The sequence below is a fragment of the Gossypium arboreum genome, chromosome 11 (assembly GCF_025698485.1).
Source record: "Gossypium arboreum isolate Shixiya-1 chromosome 11, ASM2569848v2, whole genome shotgun sequence".
Classification (NCBI taxonomy): Eukaryota; Viridiplantae; Streptophyta; class Magnoliopsida; order Malvales; family Malvaceae; genus Gossypium; species Gossypium arboreum.
This window is the reverse complement of record NC_069080.1, coordinates 111,177,057-111,195,576: the sequence shown is the minus strand read 5'-3', so window position 1 is coordinate 111,195,576 and position 18,520 is coordinate 111,177,057. Positions and strand designations below refer to the sequence as shown.

Genomic DNA, 18,520 nt, shown 5'->3' with positions numbered 1-18,520 from the left:
GTTGGGTGTAACCCTGAGCACAGTTGGCTCAACCCAAATTCAATGAATGAGGGTTGAATTAATGCCAATCATGTGGTTGGTTTTTTTCTTTTTCATGTGACGGCAACAGGATAATCTCATGAGCACGTTGACCAAAGGTTTTGGATGGGACAGGCTTTGATACATCCCTGCACCGCCCAATATAATAAAAGGGTTTTTTCCCCCTTCTCTGTCTCGAGCATTGTTGATTGAAAGTTGAGGCAACCTTTCGTTGGGTGCGTGAGGCAATTGCCATCATCCTCAGCAGGTAGTAACTCCCTGTTTCTATTAAAATGTGTAATTTGCATGCCTAAGTGCTACCTAGAAGCAAATTGAAATCAACGCATTGTTTATGAAGCTGATAAAGATAGCAAAGATATGCATGGAAACATCGGCATCAAAGTTGAGATATCTCAAAAAATATGATAGGTTCCTTATGTTAATAGTTCCTTATTCATCCCACTTTAGGAGAACTAAAAGAGGGAATACGAATGACTTGTTAACGAAAATAAAAATAAAAACAGACCTCGGTTGTCGCAGAAAACCTTGAGCTGAGCCCAACCAATTTGATATGGGTTTTATTTTGATGGGCTGGGCAGGTATCAGCTGCTAGGAATTTGAGATGGAGAAATGTTCAATCAAAGTTTTTAAATTATAGACAATTATTACATTTTCATAAAAAAAGTTTTTTAAATTATTTTTCAAAGATATGGTTGACGTTTGATTGGGCTTTGGATTTGGTGAGTTAGATTTGGTTTGTTGATCACTAAAAAGTGATTAGAGGAGGTATTAGCAACTTGAATAAAAGTAGAGAGATCACGTACATAGTACAAGAAGATTTTATAGAACTTAACCCATTTTAATAGTGCTATGATGTAGAAATTGGTTTTTGGAGTTCAAAATATTTAATGCATTCACTTTAACGATGGTAATTAACAGTGTTATAACTTTGGGAGTACGAATATGATAAAAAGTGAAAAATCAGATTAAATACATTAAAGTAAAAAGGTTAAATATTAAATTTTCAACATATACTCTGACAAGTAACTATTTTTGAATAGATTTAAAATTTAAAATAAAAAAGAAGTAAAAATTTGTCACTATTACAAATCATGACTGAAAGAGCTGTGGATGATAATAGATTGTTATGTCACCATCAATAACAATATTATAAGGCCTATGTTTTGTTTAATTAATTAAATTCATATCATTATTTACTACTAAAACATGAACATTCTATCCATTGTTCGAACAATTGACAAGAATATTTCAACTCAAAGTAAGACAAAAGTCCCACTCCATGTTCTATGTTTTGACTTGCTTTGGTATTTGCTATTTATGTAATTCTGAAAATCTTTTTATAATCATAGTTTAATATGGGAGAATCCACATCAGACAGCCGTATTAATTTTGAATTTGGACATTTAAGGGTTATTTTTGGCACTATGTAGTCTTAAAACAAAAAACTATATTTCATCAATAAAATAAAATAAAACAAAACTTTTAAATTTTGAAAAATTACCCAAATACTTTATCATTAGAAAAAACAAAAAAAAATAGAAAAAGACTTATAAATAAATACAAATAATTTTATTCAAATATGATTAAATATTAATTATAATCACGGTATTTTTTTTTGAGTTTTGAGTTTAGAGTGTAAAATTTATATCGAATTTCAAATTTATATTTAAATAAAATTATTAATATTTATTTATAAATACACCACTAATTTTTATTTCACGAATATTAATGTGTCGTGTTATTGTTCATTGACGATGCATAGGACTTACACACTAAATGCATCAAAAATCACCCTAATCTAACCTTTTGTTTTCAATTTCTTTAAATAATTTACTTAATTATTTTAAATAGATCCAATTTTAAACAAAAACTTTGGCATTAAATTATTTATTCTTTTTCATTCACATAACATAAATTCTAAATTTTATTCAAAGAAAGTGTCGTTGAAAAACGGAGTGTACATTGTGATTCTAAGTTTTATTCAAAAAAAGTGTCGTTGAAAAACGGAGTGTACATTGTGCATGCCTAGATACGAAAGATGGTTAACAAATATACTGTGTATGAGATAATTTTGAATTTCGCAAATGGTTTTAGCAAACATAGACAAAAACAGAAAACACACACTAAATCATGAACTTGTACATTAAATGACCAAACACATAGACAAAGTGGGAGGTGCAAGCATTGAAACAAGGAGGATACAAAGGACTGAGATGAACTTGTACATTAAATGACCAAACATAGACAAAGTGGGAGGTGCAAGCATTGAAACAAGCAGGATACAATGGTTCAAAACAAAGTAGCAAAGAACTAAATTTATCTGATCAGAACTGAGTTTGAAGATATTCCACCATTTTCTTATCAAGTTTGAAGGCCTTAGCAAGGACTTCACTATTGATGGCTGGGTTGGAACCAAAAACAGCATTGGCTATAGTTATAACTCCTGGGTTTTGGCTGCTGAGACCAGCAAAGGCAATGGCATTGGTCTTCCCGATATTGAACTGGAAGTGAATGAGGCCAACAGGGAAAACAAACACATCGCCTGTCTTCAGTACTTTGGTAAATAATCGGTTATCGGGGTTCGATGTTACAAAGCCAACATAGAGTGTACCCTTTGTCACAACTAGGATTTCTGTAGCACGAGGGTGCGTGTGAGGAGGGTTTTGACCACCATTAGGTGCATAGTCGATTCGAACCAATGATATACCAAGAGTGTTAAGTCCCGGTATTTGATCAACATTAACAGGAGTAACTCTTGATCCCACTGCATTGGATGTGTTTCCTGGTTTATCAAGACCAGAAAAGAAGAAATCATCTGCTGTGGCAAGTTTTGGATCCTTGCACAACTTCCCATTTACAAATACTGCATGAAAAGAGAGAGAGAGAGAGAGAGAGTTTTAGCAAACATAAAATGATACAAATATTAGTGTCATTATTATAATGAAATGGCACAAATTCCTATATACTACCAGCATGCTTGGTGCTATTGAGTGCAACACATAAGTCCTGAAGAGGGCTAGGATCTGAGGATGAGGCTAATGTGAAACCCAGTATCAATAGGGAAAAAACTACAAGGAAATGTTGAACTCCCTTCATTGCGATCAATATTCTAGCTATATATCTACTTCAATTACTTGTTAGCTTTTGATTGAAGGATGAGAGATCTTAATGGAAGATAGGTCTATTTATAGATGGAAAATCTGTGAAAGTGGTCCTCATTTATCTACATGAAGCAGGTGAAAACTTGCTATATGCCTAGATGGCTATGGATTTTATATTTCCATGAAAAGAATATTCCTCAACAACTGCAATTTTATTTTTCTTCCTTTTCTGTCTGATTCTTTGCTTTATCCTAGATATATATTTCAAGGTTATTGGTCTTATGTTTCCATTAATAACTTATGATTAGGATAATGGACGTTTCATTTATCCAAAACCAGACAGAAATTTGTATTAATTCTGCACCATTTATGAGAGTAGTAGGTAGCAGAAGACAAACTAGAATAAGTAATCCTCAAAGACAGAACACCCAACCAGCTAAAGGAAAAACCACCAAAATGGACAAAACAATGCTAAGAAAAAAAAAAAAGGCAAGAAAATTAATGACAGAACAGAAGATGCCACAGTTTAGGCCCCATATGCATGTTTTTTAAACGAGTGCCAGAGTGCGGTTCCTCCATGTAGATATAGTAATAATACCTTTCACTCTATGGCTCAAAAATGACTAATAAAGTTGTCAAATATTGCACTTAATACGATTTCCAACCTCAAAAAGTGTTGTTATTCGTAAAAGCCTGAGTTAATTAATTACAATTATAATCATAATAATACATTTGTATTTACAATCGAATGCACGAATGCGATAATTAAAATATATTTGATTGAGATTCACACATAAATTTAAATAAAAATATATCAATTGTGTCTAAATTTTGATTAAAATTATATTTTAACTGTTAAAATTTTAAAATTTACATAACTTTTATTAAAGTTATTAAAATGTTACATTTTAGTTACTCATTCGTTAATTTCTATTAAGAGGATGATATGAAATGTTCATTTAAAGGGTTAATAATCAATTTAGCCCTTAAACTTTAACTAAAATATCAATTTGATACTTTTAAAATTTTTCTTAATAATAATTCTAAAAAAATTAAAGGGTAAACTACTCAAATAGTTACCCAAGATTTAATGCGTTCCTATTTTGGTCACCAATTCTTTTTCTGTTAATTTAGTCACCCCATGAGGTTAATTGTCATTTTTAGTCACTCCACCATTAAAATACTTTGATCACTAAACGAAATGTTGATGTAGTGGCCTTTTAATTGGTATAATAACAAATTTACCACTTAACACTTTACACATTTTGTCAAATTATTCCTAATTCTAAAAAATTAACAAAATTAACCCTCAATATTTGCATTTTTTCAATTTATTCCAAATTTATAAAATTTATAATTTAAAGAACATGAAAATATATAAAATTTATTATAAAAGACATAAAATATAAAATTATATAAAAGCTTAAATATGAATTTGGTTGAGGGATTCAAATCAATATTTCCTTTTTATTCTTTAAACCCCATCCAACTAAATAAGTCGTTTGAATTAATTTATTGAATAAATCACTATCAAATTCAACCAACACCATAATCAAACAATTAGTTGAGGGATTCAAATAACAAAGTCTTTACTTATAGAAACATCTTTGGCTCCATTTCAATGGTAAAGTGAAGGGCTTTGACGGATTCAAATGCTTAAGGCTAAGCGATATTTCACTGGTCAATTTTCCTTCATTAAAAGGAAACACGAAATTGAGTTTGGATGTGTCTGTAAAAAAAAAAAAAATCAACTTTGGGTGTAGGTTTAATGGTGAGTGTTTGATGATGAAGTGATGATGGAGTTTGGGTCTGGTAAAGTTGGGTATTGATTTGGTATGGTATTTAAGATTGTGAGGTTTGGGCAGTAGTACGCGGACAATGGGAAGCTTGAAGATGAATGGGGAAAGGGATGAAGGGATGAATGTTGCTTTACAAAGTTTCTCTCTTTTGTTTGGTTGATCAACAAATCTGGTAGTAGGAAAGAAACATTTTGTGGGTTTTTCATGATTTTGATTATAACTAAGAAAACCTTACCTTAATTTTAGGTTTTGATTGATTATTTTTGAATGTTTTATATTTTGAATATTTTTATTTACAAAGTTTTTGAATTATTAGAATTTGGACTGAATTGACAAAATGTAAAAATATTAAGGGTTAAATTTATAGGATTTTTATAATTAGGACCAAATGTCAATTAAGCCTTTACATAATTATATATATTTGTTAATATTTTATATTTTTATGTCTTTTTCTATAATATATTATATATGTTTTCAAGTTTTAAAATTATAAACTTTTTGAATTTTTGAATTTGGACTAAATTGACAAAATGTGTAAACATTGAGGGTTAAATTTATTAAAATTTTCTAGAATTAGGACCAACTTGACAAAATGTGTAAAGTGTTAAGGGCTAATTGTTATTATACCAATCAAAAGATTGCCATGTCAGCATTCCATTCAGTAACCAAAACATCTTAACGGTGGAGTGACTAGAAATGATGATTAATCTAACGAAAGTAACTACATTAACAAAAAATTCAATGACCAAAATAGAAATGCATTAAAATTTGGGTGAATATTTTAGTTATAGTTCAAGGGCTAAATTAGTTATTAACCCTTTAAATTAATGTGCCACGTCATCTTCTTAACGAAAGTTAATAGATGAGTGACTAAAATGCAATATTTTGACAATTTTAGTAACAATATATGTAACTTATAAAAGTCGAGTGATTGAAATATAATTTTAATCAAAATTTAAGGATAATTGGTGATGTTTACCCATAAAAGTAAAATATAAATAATGGGGTATGAGCGGAAAGGCAGTTGAACGAAAACCTTCTGTGATATTTAAATTCTAAATTGTGATTTATTGGATGAGCGTTTACTTTCTCAAATAATCATTATTAAAGGAAAAACACTTGAACCGATTTCATTGGTTTAAGTAATAACTTTCAAGATTTAGTAAAACCTAGTAGAATGATTTTGAGATGATTGATGAGTGTTGTAATGATTTGAGTTGATATCCAATTAACAAATGAGGAGGCATTGAGGAGTTATTTTGACAGCTTAATGGGAATAGGTATAGCATATGCTTTCTTTTTTTAAGTCAAATTTCCTTTTATAAAATCGATTCCTTCGGAGCAAAAATAAGAGAAATAACCCCAATTATTCTTCTGTTGGCTTTCCACGTTTATTTATCTTAATCTAATTTGCCGATTACGAGGGTCAGCCGGCTGTGGCTGGGGAAAGTACCCTAGATATAGTTTTTGGTATGTTTTTAATAATATTTAAATTTGAATATTTTAATTATTATCTACAATATATTTCGGATAGCAATAATTAAATTTAATGTCGATAACAATCAAATTTAAATTTTAAAAAAAATTAAATTTTATATTTAAATTTGAATTTTATTTAAATTACATAAATCCAACATGCTGTCATATCTACCTTTGCCCTCACCCTGATTTTATGTATTATAAATTAAAATTACATTTGTTTTTTGAAAAACTGCAATTAAAGATACAATATAATCATAAATAAGACATGATGGAGCAATTGGAAAAGAACCCATACATGATTCAAATCCCTTGGTCTCAATCTTTATTAATATTCTCGCAATTAAAATTATATAAAAAAGTGGAGGGTTTATGTTGCAATTTCCTCTTCTATAAATGCTTACTTTCTTTCTTTCTCATATGTCTAATTCTTATAGTGTAAACATATTAAAAATTTAATAACCTTGTAATATAAATCTTGGAATAGTATGTGTGGCAGTCCAGGTATACTTCATTGTTAATATAGATATCTTTTAAAAGAGTTATGAACATTTTTTAAAATTTTTAAATAATTTTATCTAATTTTTTAAAAATTTATGTACACACAAATCTTCACATGGACTACAATGTAATTGCCATTAAAATTTCAACGGTCCAATTAACTTTTCATAAAAAAAATAAATTAACCAAAATTTGAAAGCTGAAGACTAAATTGATAAAAAAAATTAGGGTCCAAATGACCAAAAAATAAACATTAAAAACTAAATTTATCCTTTGCCTTTTGTTTAAAAAAAAACTCTCTAACTTCTTGAAAAATAAAATATTGAGATGTTGAAGTAATTTGCAAGTAGCGAAAAAAAAGTTAGAGAATTTAAGCACTAATTAAGTTTAGAGAGTAACTTGCAAATTACTTTAGCATCTCAATTATTTATTAAATAGCAATTTACAAATTATTCTCTAAACTTAATTAGTGTTTAAATATAAAAACTCATTGAAAATAATTAATAAATAATTGAGACTTTAAACGAAAATAAAGCTTTTAATTGAATTTAAGCACTAATTAAACCCTCAAATCGTCACTTTTTATGGAAGCCCTAAAGGACGTTGACACTTCAAGTTTATGCCATGTGACAAAAGATGATAATTTATCTTAATTTTTAAAAGAAACATAAACAATTCTAAAAAATAATTTTTTAAAAATTTTAAAAGAATATTTTTAAAAAATCATTAAAAACATAAAAATATATATTTTAAAATGTTAAATATTTTAGAATTTATAAAATTATAAAAATAGGAAAGAAAATATTAAAATAATTAAAAAATTACATACCCGATCTGACCCATTTAATAAACACATATATTCACAACCCTTGTTTCCTTTCTGCATCTGGAAGTAGTTGTTGTCCTCTCCAGTCTTCCATTGATCATTGTTAACCAAAAACAATTCCAATAGAAATCCCTTCTGTTTTAATTTCTCAATGCAAATCGATCCCTTCCAAATGGCACTAGTTCCATCGCTGCTACAACCACCACCGAAACCACTGTAACTACAACCTCACCCACCGCCGCATCAAACATGACGCCATCATCGTTGAACCGTAGCTCTCCCGACTCCCAGCTTGAACCCAAGGGTCTACTGCCGTCATAACTTCCATGAAACCTCGTCGGCGTCGTGGAAGACGAAGTGGAAACTGGTCCGATGAACCAAGCATGGTAAGCCATTCATTCTTGGATCCTATGGGTACTGAGATTGTCGTACAAGGATGAACCACAATATAAATACTCGCATTGATACAGTGGGTGGAATTTTGATTCGTTGTAAGATCCAGAGGATTCTTCTAATCCCATGAATTCTCGTATTTTCTTTGAGATTCTTCGTAATAAGTGTTCACCATTAGTTTTCCACCATTTTTATCGTGATTGGGGTTGAAAGGGAAGGTACAATTGACTACCACGATGGTGTAGACATAGCTGTAGCCCCAATGGGAATCATATTATTTTTGAAAATGATAAAATTTCTATAATTTTAAAAAGTTCCATATTTTATTTTCTAAATTATTTTCTATTATGTTTAATATTTTTCTATTCTTTTCATTTTTTATAAAATTCCAAAATTTTAAAAAATTAAAATTAAAATTCTTTTTATTATTTTAAACAAATATAACAAAAATTACCGAATTTCGTTATATACACAACCATGATAAGTTAATGATGTGAAAGAATGAGGACTTTGATTATTGAATTATTTTATGAAGATTTTTATATAATAAGCCAAAAAAAAGAAGCACCAACTTGGTGATTATCACTCAAATGCCATGACAAACCATTGCTTCTTTGTAATACAAAATTATATATTGGAGCAATATTATGATTGTTAATAATTACGAATAGTGTTATGGGCTAGCTGATTGTCGGGATAGATGATTTGAATTATGGTAGGCCATAACTCTCGCCTTTAGAATCTAGGTTTCAACTCCGTTTCTTCATTCATGGAATATGTTATCAGACTAATTGAATCAAGGAAAATGAGAACGCACACTATGAACTTCTTAAACAAAAATAGTCGATCGTAGTTCGTAAACATGGACAAATGAGATCGTACAAATAAAGACCATAACAAGAAGATTGAACAAATGGAAAACCAATTCGAATTCAAAGAAACTAAGGAGGTAACTTCATGTGATTCAATCAGAACTGGGTCTGAAGATATTCCACCACTTCCTTATCCAGTTTGAAGGCTTTAGTAAGAACATCAGGATTAATAGGTGGCTTAGACCCAAAGACTGCATTAGCAATGGAGATAACACCAGGATTTTGACTGCTAAGACCAGCCAAGGCAATGGCATTAGTTTTCCCGATATTGAATTGGAAGTGAATGAGACCAACCGGGAAAACAAACACATCTCCTGTTTTGAGAACGTTGGTGAAGAGTCGATTATCTGGATTGGATGTCACGAAACCAACATAAAAGCTTACTCTTTGTCACGACTAGGATCTCCGTGGCACGAGGGTGAGTGTGAGGAGGGTTTAGACCACCATTAGGTGTTGAAGGTTGGCCAGCATGCAGCACCAAATGCAGTCATGAAGCAGGCCATGCAACCCGAGCCATGCACAAGCAGCTAAATCAAGAGGAACTTGATGAATTTAGTTGATTTATGTTATTTTGGTCAATGTAATTCCTTTTGGTTCATTTTGAACTAGGTTAGGTAGAAGTTTGATGTATTTCTCAAGTGATTGAGCTGATAACCAGCTTTGCTTATATGTACAAGCTTAGTTTTGTAAGTTCCAATGTATTAGTGGTAGTTGGTGTAGATTAGTTGACCATATACTGATTTTGACAAGCTAAATGCTTGGTTTATGTATTGGCATTATGCCATTATTCATTTTTAATGAAAATATTCATCATTTTTCATCCAAGAAACTTTCGATTGTTCCTTGCTTGTTTTTAAAATTCTGTTTTGAATTTGCTTGTTTCTTCTCCAAGTATCGAGCCTTGCTGCTCAAGCTTTTGTTGAACTTTGCTTGTCCCTTGCTCTTAACACCAACAGGTGCATAGTCAATTCGAACAAGTGATATGCCAAGAGTGTTAAGTCCTGGTATCTGATCAACATTAGCAGAAGTTGTGACAACCCTAATTTGGCCCTAGTCAGAAAGTGGTTTCGGGATCACAAAACCGAGTCACAAATATAATTAGATGTTATATTCTATGTTTATTTCATGTGAAAGTGCATGTGTGAAAATTTCATGCTTTGATCTTGCCATTTGTGAGTGAAATTATGAAATAGGACTCATGTGAAAATTTTTGAAAATGCTATAGGCTAATTTGTAGTGGCCAAATAACTTATAGTATGAAATAGGTGGATTTGCATATCAAATTTCCTACCTTAAAACATAGTGGCCGGCCATGATGGGCATGATAAGCATTTGTGCAATTTTTTTTATTGAAATTATGGCATAAGTATGGCACAAATAATATATGTTATTTTGTGTCATAAAATGTTAGTAATAAAATAACAAAAGGAAGTAAAGGACAAGGTTTTTTGTTCGTCCTTGTTCTTCATAGCCGAAAAGAGGAGAGCAAGAGGGGAAAAGCTCTTGAAAAATTCGGTCACTAGGGGAAGAAAAATCCAAGGTAGGTTCATGGTAGTTTACTTCTATCTTGATATTCATGAGTTCTTCTTGATTCTACCTTAACTCATGAAGCATATTTTTGATTTTTGGTTGTGTTGTGAACATTTGGTCATGAATTGAAATGAGGGAAATGGTTGTTGTTTCATGTTCTTTTGACGAATAATGGAAGATAGGTGAAGTTGAGCCAAGCAAATGAGGATGCATGTGCCTTAGATGCTATGGGGGAAAATCGGCTAACATGTTGTGTGTATTATGGCCGAATGTGAACTTGGATAATATTGAGTAATGTTTGCGCTTTAAAATGATGAAATGGAGATTATTCTTAAGTGAAGTTATAGGTATGTGATGATTGATTTGTGACATGCATGTTTAAATAACATGCATGCAAGGTATATATGTGTGAAAGAGTGATTTGGTAATAAATCTGCTTGAGACAGCAGCAGTAATGTGAATTTGGAAAATCACCATAAATTGTGGGAGGTGATTTAGAAGCATAATAAATTATGTAATTAAAGCTTAATGAGTATAGTTTCTTATAAAAGAAACCGTGTAAGCAAAAGAATTACCGATAATGAGATATTTGAAGTGATGTGGGACAGGGTCAGAATGACTTCTAGATCCTCTGTTCTGTTTTTATAAAATCATTATAAATTGCAAAAAAAAGGGACATAAGATGAAGTTTATATGCTTAGACTCCTTAATGAGTCTAGTTTCAAAAGAAATAAACGAGAACATATTTTGAATTCTGTACAATGAGAAAATTGATTCGTAGTGAGGAGTGGTCAGATTAGTCAGATAGTGAAACAGGGGAAACTTTAAGAAAAATCTGGTATTTATTTGCTGAACCAAAAATTCTGAAAATTTTATGGAAAAAATATATATGAGTCTATTTTCAGGGAAAATTAACGGAACTTGATTTGGAGTTTCGTAGCTCCAGTTATAAATGATTTAGTGACTGTTGCTCAGGAAGACAGCTTGCAGTGAAATTATGATTATGTGGTAAACATTGACAAAAATTTGTTAATGAGTTATTGATTTTTTATAAGCTTACTATGATCAGTAGGTGTGAAAGTCGAATATATATATATATATATATATATATATATTATATTTTAAAAGTGATGCTCGAATAGTCGAATAATGACTAGTTTAAAATCTTTGAATATAAGCTCAAGAGCATAGAGGGGCAAAATTCGGATAAGGGAAAAGAGAAAGTAATCGAATAGCTGTTGTAATCGTTCGGCAACATTCAAGTTAAGTTCTTAAGTGTTTAAGCTTGATTCCTTTTTACATGCCCAAGAGTTAAATTAATATGGAAAAGGGAATGTAAATTTTATTTAGTTAATGTGCCGAATATGTAATGATTTAAGGCTATAAGCCGATTATGGCTATTATGCTTAAGTTGAATTGGATTTGGAAATTTGATGCATTAAATGAGTGTTACAATGAATAAATTATGCCGTATATGTGCTGGTGGAGATATCACGAGTTGTGATTATTAAATACCTAATGGAAACTATAATGTGTATAAAATTATTATTATTAGTCCTTTGTGGTAGCCGAATATGGCTTGGCACTAAAGTGATTAAATGTGAACTTCGACGAGGTAAACTATTAAAAGTGTGGTGCTATAAGACTATGGGCTAATACGATACGTGGATTCGTTCCGTAAAGTAAATTATTCATGTATGCGATATGTACTTATGCATGTTAAATCGATTGGAATTGAATCATGAATGTGAATTGAGAAGCATAGGTAAAAATGCCTATGACATATATGTGAGTAAGGGTAAAACCATCGTAAATTATCGATAAGGATGGGCTATGTGCGGAACCATCTTATAATTGCTAATTGTAAAGGTTGTGTGCGAATCAGTGAGCAATAGGTATATATTAGGTGAATCGTGACCTTTTGGTTCTACTTGAATTAAGTTGTGCGATAAATAATTTATGTATATGACTTATAGTCGAATGGTCACTATGGGTTAAGTTTGAATGGTGAAATGGATATGTGATATTTATGTAAGACTTTTGAACCGAAATGTAAATGATGGTGTTCATATGAAGCTTATATTCGAGTGTTGCAAATGACTACTAATGTGATATGTTGAATGAGATGTGTTAATATATGATTAAATATGAATGATATTTGATGTGTATCCGGGCCTAAAGACCGCAAGCTATATGCTGGAATTATATCCGGGTTAAATCCCGAGCTTCGTCTTTGGTAATATATCCGGTTAAATCCGCGAGCTTCAGGTTGTAATATATCCGGTTAAATCCTGCAGCTTCGGTTGGTAATATATCCGGTTAAATCCATGAGCCTAGTCTTTGGTATTATATTCAAGCCTTCGTACCTAGCAGGCTTCGTGCCAGTGATGTGTATTCGGGCCTTCGTGCCTAGTAGGCTTCGTGCCAATGATGTGTATTCGGGCTTTCGTGCCTAGCAGGCTTCGTGCCAGTGATGTGTATTCAGGCCTTCGTGCTTAGCAGGCGTAATGCCGGTGAAATGATATGTTATGTGAATTCGGTGTTCCTTGTAAGATAAGGGTTTAGCCGAATGTTAAAGATGAAATGATAGTGTATTGTATCATGCTTATATGGCCTAATGGCAAGTATAATCATGTTGGTAAATATGCAATGTGCTTTTATAATCGAATGATAAGTTTGAAATGAATGTGAGTGAAATGTTATGCATAAGCTATCAAATGCTAAATGTGAAAATGAGATGAAAGAAAAGTGTTTGAGATGTATAATTATATATGTTGAATGATGTTAGTACTTAATTGATATGAATATGTTATATGGAACTTGTTGATTTGATTATTCGGCCTTTGAGCCTAAAGAGCTATAATGCCAGTGAAATGATAATCGGGCCTCGAGCCTAACAGGTGAAATGCCAGTGATTTGAGAAAAATCTAAGACTAAGGTACCTCGTATTAGAATGACAAATGAATACATTCAATATGTTAAGTGGGCCAGGTACACATTATGTACTCATATGTGAGTTTGATTTGAAGTGAATCATAAGTGTGTAATGTGATACATACGTGAATAAATGTTATAACTATATCTATGATCATGATACACCGGGTCAGGGTGTGAAAGTATGTGAAAGTATTTGATTTAATTATGTTATACGAATTCAGATTAAGTGTGATAAGAATGCTGAACGTGCATTATGTGTTTGTATGTATTCGGCTAGATGGCAATATACCTAGAATATGGCCTCTTGAGAAATTGAATAATCGAAGTATAATTGCGTTTATTTGTTTGCATTGCTTAAAACTTACTAAGCTTATGAAAGCTTACTCCGTTGTTACATTCCTTTGTTTTATAGATTGTTGGCTCTAGTTACTTGTTCGGGTTGGAGTTCGCCGGAGATATTATCACACTGTCGAGCTCACGCTATTGGTGTAAGTAAATCTTAGTATTTCGAGTCTATGGCATGTATAGGGTTTTAAATGTTGAGTATGTGATACTATAAGTTAGCCAAAGTTGGTGGCTTGTATTGATAAAGTGTTTTGGCTATGTAAATTGTCTTATGTTGGCTAGTGATGTTTTGGGCCTTGTAAGCCCATATATGGGATAGATTACATGTGAAAAGAAAGGTTTTAAATAGATTGAAATTTTTCGGCAGGGTTTTTGTGTGATTGACTGAGTTTAAGTCAGGTAACACCTCGAACCCTTTTCCGGTGAGGGATATGGGCGAGGGGTGTTACATTTAGTGGTATCAGAGCTATGGTTTAGTCGGTTCTAGGACTAACATAGCAAGTATAAGAGTCTAGCTATACATGTCGTACGTAAAGCGTGATAGTGTGATATCTCCAGGCTCTTATAAATTGTTTTGCTCAGGTAATGATGTGTTCCAACCGAGCTATTATTAATTGATCCGAAAATGCTATTGAACTGATTGTGATATATTATGATATGATGGAATTGAAAGGGAATGAGTACGATCGTTCACTAATGAATTGACGGAAAAAACCATGGTTGGACCATGGCAATACATGAGACATATGAACTAGTGTAAGACCCATCGGGGACGTGGCATCAGCTCGACTTGTGCTAAGCGTAAGACCTATCTGGGATAGGCATCGGCACAGCCCAGTGAGTGCTAGTGTAAGACCTATCGGGAATAGACATCAAGTAAGCAATGTACTCAAAACCGTAAGATGTTTTTCGATTTGATAAATATTGACCAGTGATCAATACTAAATGTAGAAACTTGATAAGACATTATTGGTAATTTGAGTAAGAGAAATGAAAGTTCCTTTCGAGGCTTAATGACCCCACCCCCTTATCAATGTTATTATTATAAGATTTTATTGTAGTATGATCGGAATAAATTCGAGGATAAATTCATACGATGTTTTTCTTCTGTTTCAATTGAAGGGTATTCCATCTTATAAAAGTATATGAGATGTGATAGTTCAAAATGAGTTCAGAGTAACAGTTATTTGATTTTGGATTTCTGGACATATAAGATTTCTGTTAATGTTATTATTGTTCGATATGGAATAAGTATCTGAGATGGGTTAAAGGTTATGTAAAGGATCTTTATATGAACTCCGATTGTGAAATGTTTGTTTATCTGAGTTGTAATAGATTATAAAAGTATATGGAATAAAAGAAATTAGTGATATTATAGAAGTGGTTGTGAGATAGAATTTCTATCCAAATTGAATACAAAATTTTATTATTTTCTAAGAGAGATCTTATTGGATTATGATTTATCATCTGACAAGAAAAGATCGGTAAGATGGGGTTTACATGTGCAAGGTTTTATTTGATGAAGTGACTAAAGTATCTATGATGTGATCTGTTGCTGTAGACCAAAGTTCCGGATTTTTCGTAAAAAGAGATACATGTGAAGAATGGAAAACTGTGGTTCTAAGAATATTGTGAAAACGTTTTTAGAGGGGAAACTATTTCTTCTGGTAAGATTTTCGGGGACGAAAATTCCTAAGGGGGGGAGAGTTGTGACAACCCTAATTTGGCCCTAGTCAGAAAGTGGTTTCGGGATCACAAAACCGAGTCACAAAAATAATTAGATGTTATATTCTATGTTTATTTCATGTGAAAGTGAATGTGTGAAAATTTCATGCTTTGATCTTGCCATTTGTGAGTGAAATAATGAAATAGGACTCATGTGAAAATTTTTGAAAATGCTATAGGCTAATTTGTAGTGGCCAAATAACTTATAGTATGAAATAGGTGGATTTGCATGTCAAATTTCCCACCTTAAAACATAGTGGCCGGCCATGATGGGCATGATAAGCATTTGTGCAATTTTTTTTATTGAAATTATGGCATAAGTATGACACAAATAATATATGTTATTTTGTGTCATAAAATGTTAGTAATAAAATAACAAAAGGAAGTAAAGGACAAGGTTTATTGTTCGTCCTTGTTCTTCATAGCCGAAAAGAGGAGAGCAAGAGGGGAAAAGCTCTTGAAAAATTCGGTCACTAGGGGAAGAAAAATCCAAGGTAAGTTCATGGTAGTTTACTTCTATCTTGATGTTCATGAGTTCTTCTTGATTCTACCTTAACTCATGAAGCATATTTTTGATTTTTGGTTGTGTTGTGAACATTTGGTCATGAATTGAAATGAGGGAAATGGTTGTTGTTTCATGTTCTTTTGATGAATAATGGAAGATAGGTGAAGTTGAGCCAAGCAAATGAGGATGCATGTGCCTTAGATGCTAAGGGGGAAAATCAGCTAAATGTTGTGTGTATTATGGCCGAATGTGAACTTGGATAATATTGAGTAATGTTTGTGCTTTAAAATGATGAAATGGCCAAGCTTTGGGTCATTGCAAAACTTTCCATTTACAAACATTGGATGAAAAATTAGTTGATGTCAGTTAATACAAGTACTAACAAAAGACAGTGTGCAAGGTTAGTATGATTAAAAACATGAACTAAAGACATACTAGCATGCTTGGTGCCATTGAGGGCTACACAGAAGTCCTGGAGAGAGCTAGAGTCTGAGGCTGAGGCTAACGTGGAAACCAATGCCAAGAGGGAAATTGTAAGAAGGAAACTGTTCATTCCTTTCATTTTGGATCATTTGTTTGCTATTTTCCTGATGGAGAGGGTGAGAAATTTTACTTGGCATACAGTTACTATTTATAGATGAGCGATGGTACTTAATTTTTTATGCTTAAAGAAGCTTCATACTCAATATGCTTCGACAACCATCTATTTTATATTACGGGGATGAATATATTTATATTTTGAAAAAATATTTGATACATCATTGGAGTATAAGTCATATATCAACAGTTGGGGAATATTAAAGTCTTAAAAAGGCCAGTTATATCAGAGTAATTATGTTGGAGTTGAGTCCTATAGCTTCTCATCTATTATGGTTTGGACCTATTATGGCAAATATTGGTGCACAAACCCCCTTTTTCTATACTTTTAGAGAAAGAGAAGTTGTAACACCCCGAATTTGGGCCTAGAAGTATTGGGCCTTGAGTGCGGGTCCGTAAGGAGGTTGTATATAGGTATTTAATTGTGCAATGAAATAACACAATTAAATGTCTGCTTTGGTGGTTAATGGCCCTGAGAAGTGTTAGAGAAATCTTGGGTTCAAACTTGGGCTTTAGCAAAAATTTTTGTATTAAATGAAAAAAAACCTGGATGCTTGGATGATGGTTTTTAAATTATTGTGTTAAATAAATGACACAAGGAAGCTTGTAGTCTAGTGGTTGTGGCGTCATTAAGGTTGTATGGGAGCTGGGTTCAAGCCTTGGCTCTTGCAATTTATTTTGGTTTTTTTAAGGGGACTGGACTTTGGCCTTTAGACCTTATAATTAATTGGGGATAAAATATGACACAAAAGCCTTGTGCCTTAGTGGCAAGTAGCGTGTGGAGCATCGAGGGAGGCATGGGTTGAATCCCATGACAAGCAAGGAGCATTTATTTTGCTAACAGGGTGGTAAGAGTTGGTGTTGAATTTAAACTCGATGTTGGAGGATCCCACATCGGAAGCTAACATAAGAGTGGTTGCGGCGGCTTTAAATAGAGGGAACCATGAGGAGAGTAAAGGTACCTTTTCTTGGCTGATCCCTTTCGTTGTATGGCGTGCTCGTTTGGGTTGTGCGTCGGCTAAGAGTGCTCGGAGCGTGGATTAACTCCAGTTTCCTATCAGGTGTGTATTTTCTCGCTACTCTAGCTGTAGGATGGCTACTTCGGGCCACGATGGGCCGAAAGGGGTCATGTGGGCCTAATGGGCCTACGGGCCCAATTGGATAAGTTGTTTGATTGTATAGTAAATATTGGACTAGGCTAGGTGAATCTCATATTTGTGGCTAGATTTGGGCTAAAAGGGCCACATGAGCGTGTGGGCCCATTTGGGCCGAGAATAGGCTTTAGGCCCATTCGTATTGTTATCCCTGTTTAGAATACTTTAGTTTACCAAATTACTGAAATGCCCTCGATTTGTAGAATTACCATTTTACCCTCGATTTATAGATTACCGTTTCACCATCGATTTACAAAATTACCGTTTTACCCTCAATTTATAGAATTACCATTTTACCCTCGATTTACAGAATTACTATTTTACCCATGATTTACAAAATTATCATTTTACCTTTAGTTTACAAAATTACCGTTTTACCCTCGATTGTGAAATTACTGAAATACCCCTGTAGGATAGAATTACCAAAATACCCCTAGTTTGTAAAATTACCAAAATACCCCTAGCTTGTAAAATTACCGAAATACCATTGGTTTGTGAAATTACCGAAATACCCTCAATTTGTAAAATTACCAAAATACCCCTAATTTACAAAATTACAGAAATACCCTTGACTTTCTAAAAATTATAGAAATACCATTGGTTTACAAAATTATTGAAATACCCTTGGTTTGTAAATTTACCAAAACACCCTTGTAGGATGAAATGACTAAAATACCCCTAATAAGTAAAAAGACCGTAAAGCCCCTGTAGGGTAAA

The 18,520-nt window shown here is 32.5% G+C and overlaps 1 protein-coding gene and 1 pseudogene across 1 annotated transcript; both read right to left on the bottom strand.

Moving 5' to 3' along the window:
• Positions 1-2,153: 2,153 nt before the first annotated feature.
• On the bottom strand, positions 2,154-3,233 carry LOC108467034 (germin-like protein subfamily 1 member 11). The gene is made up of 2 exons (XM_017767490.2): positions 3,009-3,233; positions 2,154-2,902 (listed from the first exon to the last, which is right to left on the bottom strand). The coding sequence occupies exons 1-2, from the start codon at positions 3,133-3,135 to the stop codon at positions 2,364-2,366; spliced, it is 666 nt and encodes a 221-aa protein (XP_017622979.1). The 5' UTR covers positions 3,136-3,233; the 3' UTR covers positions 2,154-2,363.
• A 5,873-nt stretch (positions 3,234-9,106) lies between these two features.
• Positions 9,107-16,614, bottom strand: LOC128283939 (germin-like protein subfamily 1 member 14; annotated as a pseudogene).
• Between the last annotated feature and the right edge of the window lie 1,906 nt (positions 16,615-18,520).

Bases quoted from the DNA above. Each gene is read 5' to 3' on its own strand.
- LOC108467034 (XM_017767490.2), bottom strand. From the start codon at position 3,135: ATGAAGGGAGTTCAACATTTCCTTGTAGTTTTTTCCCTATTGATACTG. The intron at 2,903-3,008 runs GTAGTATATAGG...CTTTTCATGCAG, and splicing joins CAATAGCACCAAGCATGCTG to TATTTGTAAATGGGAAGTTG.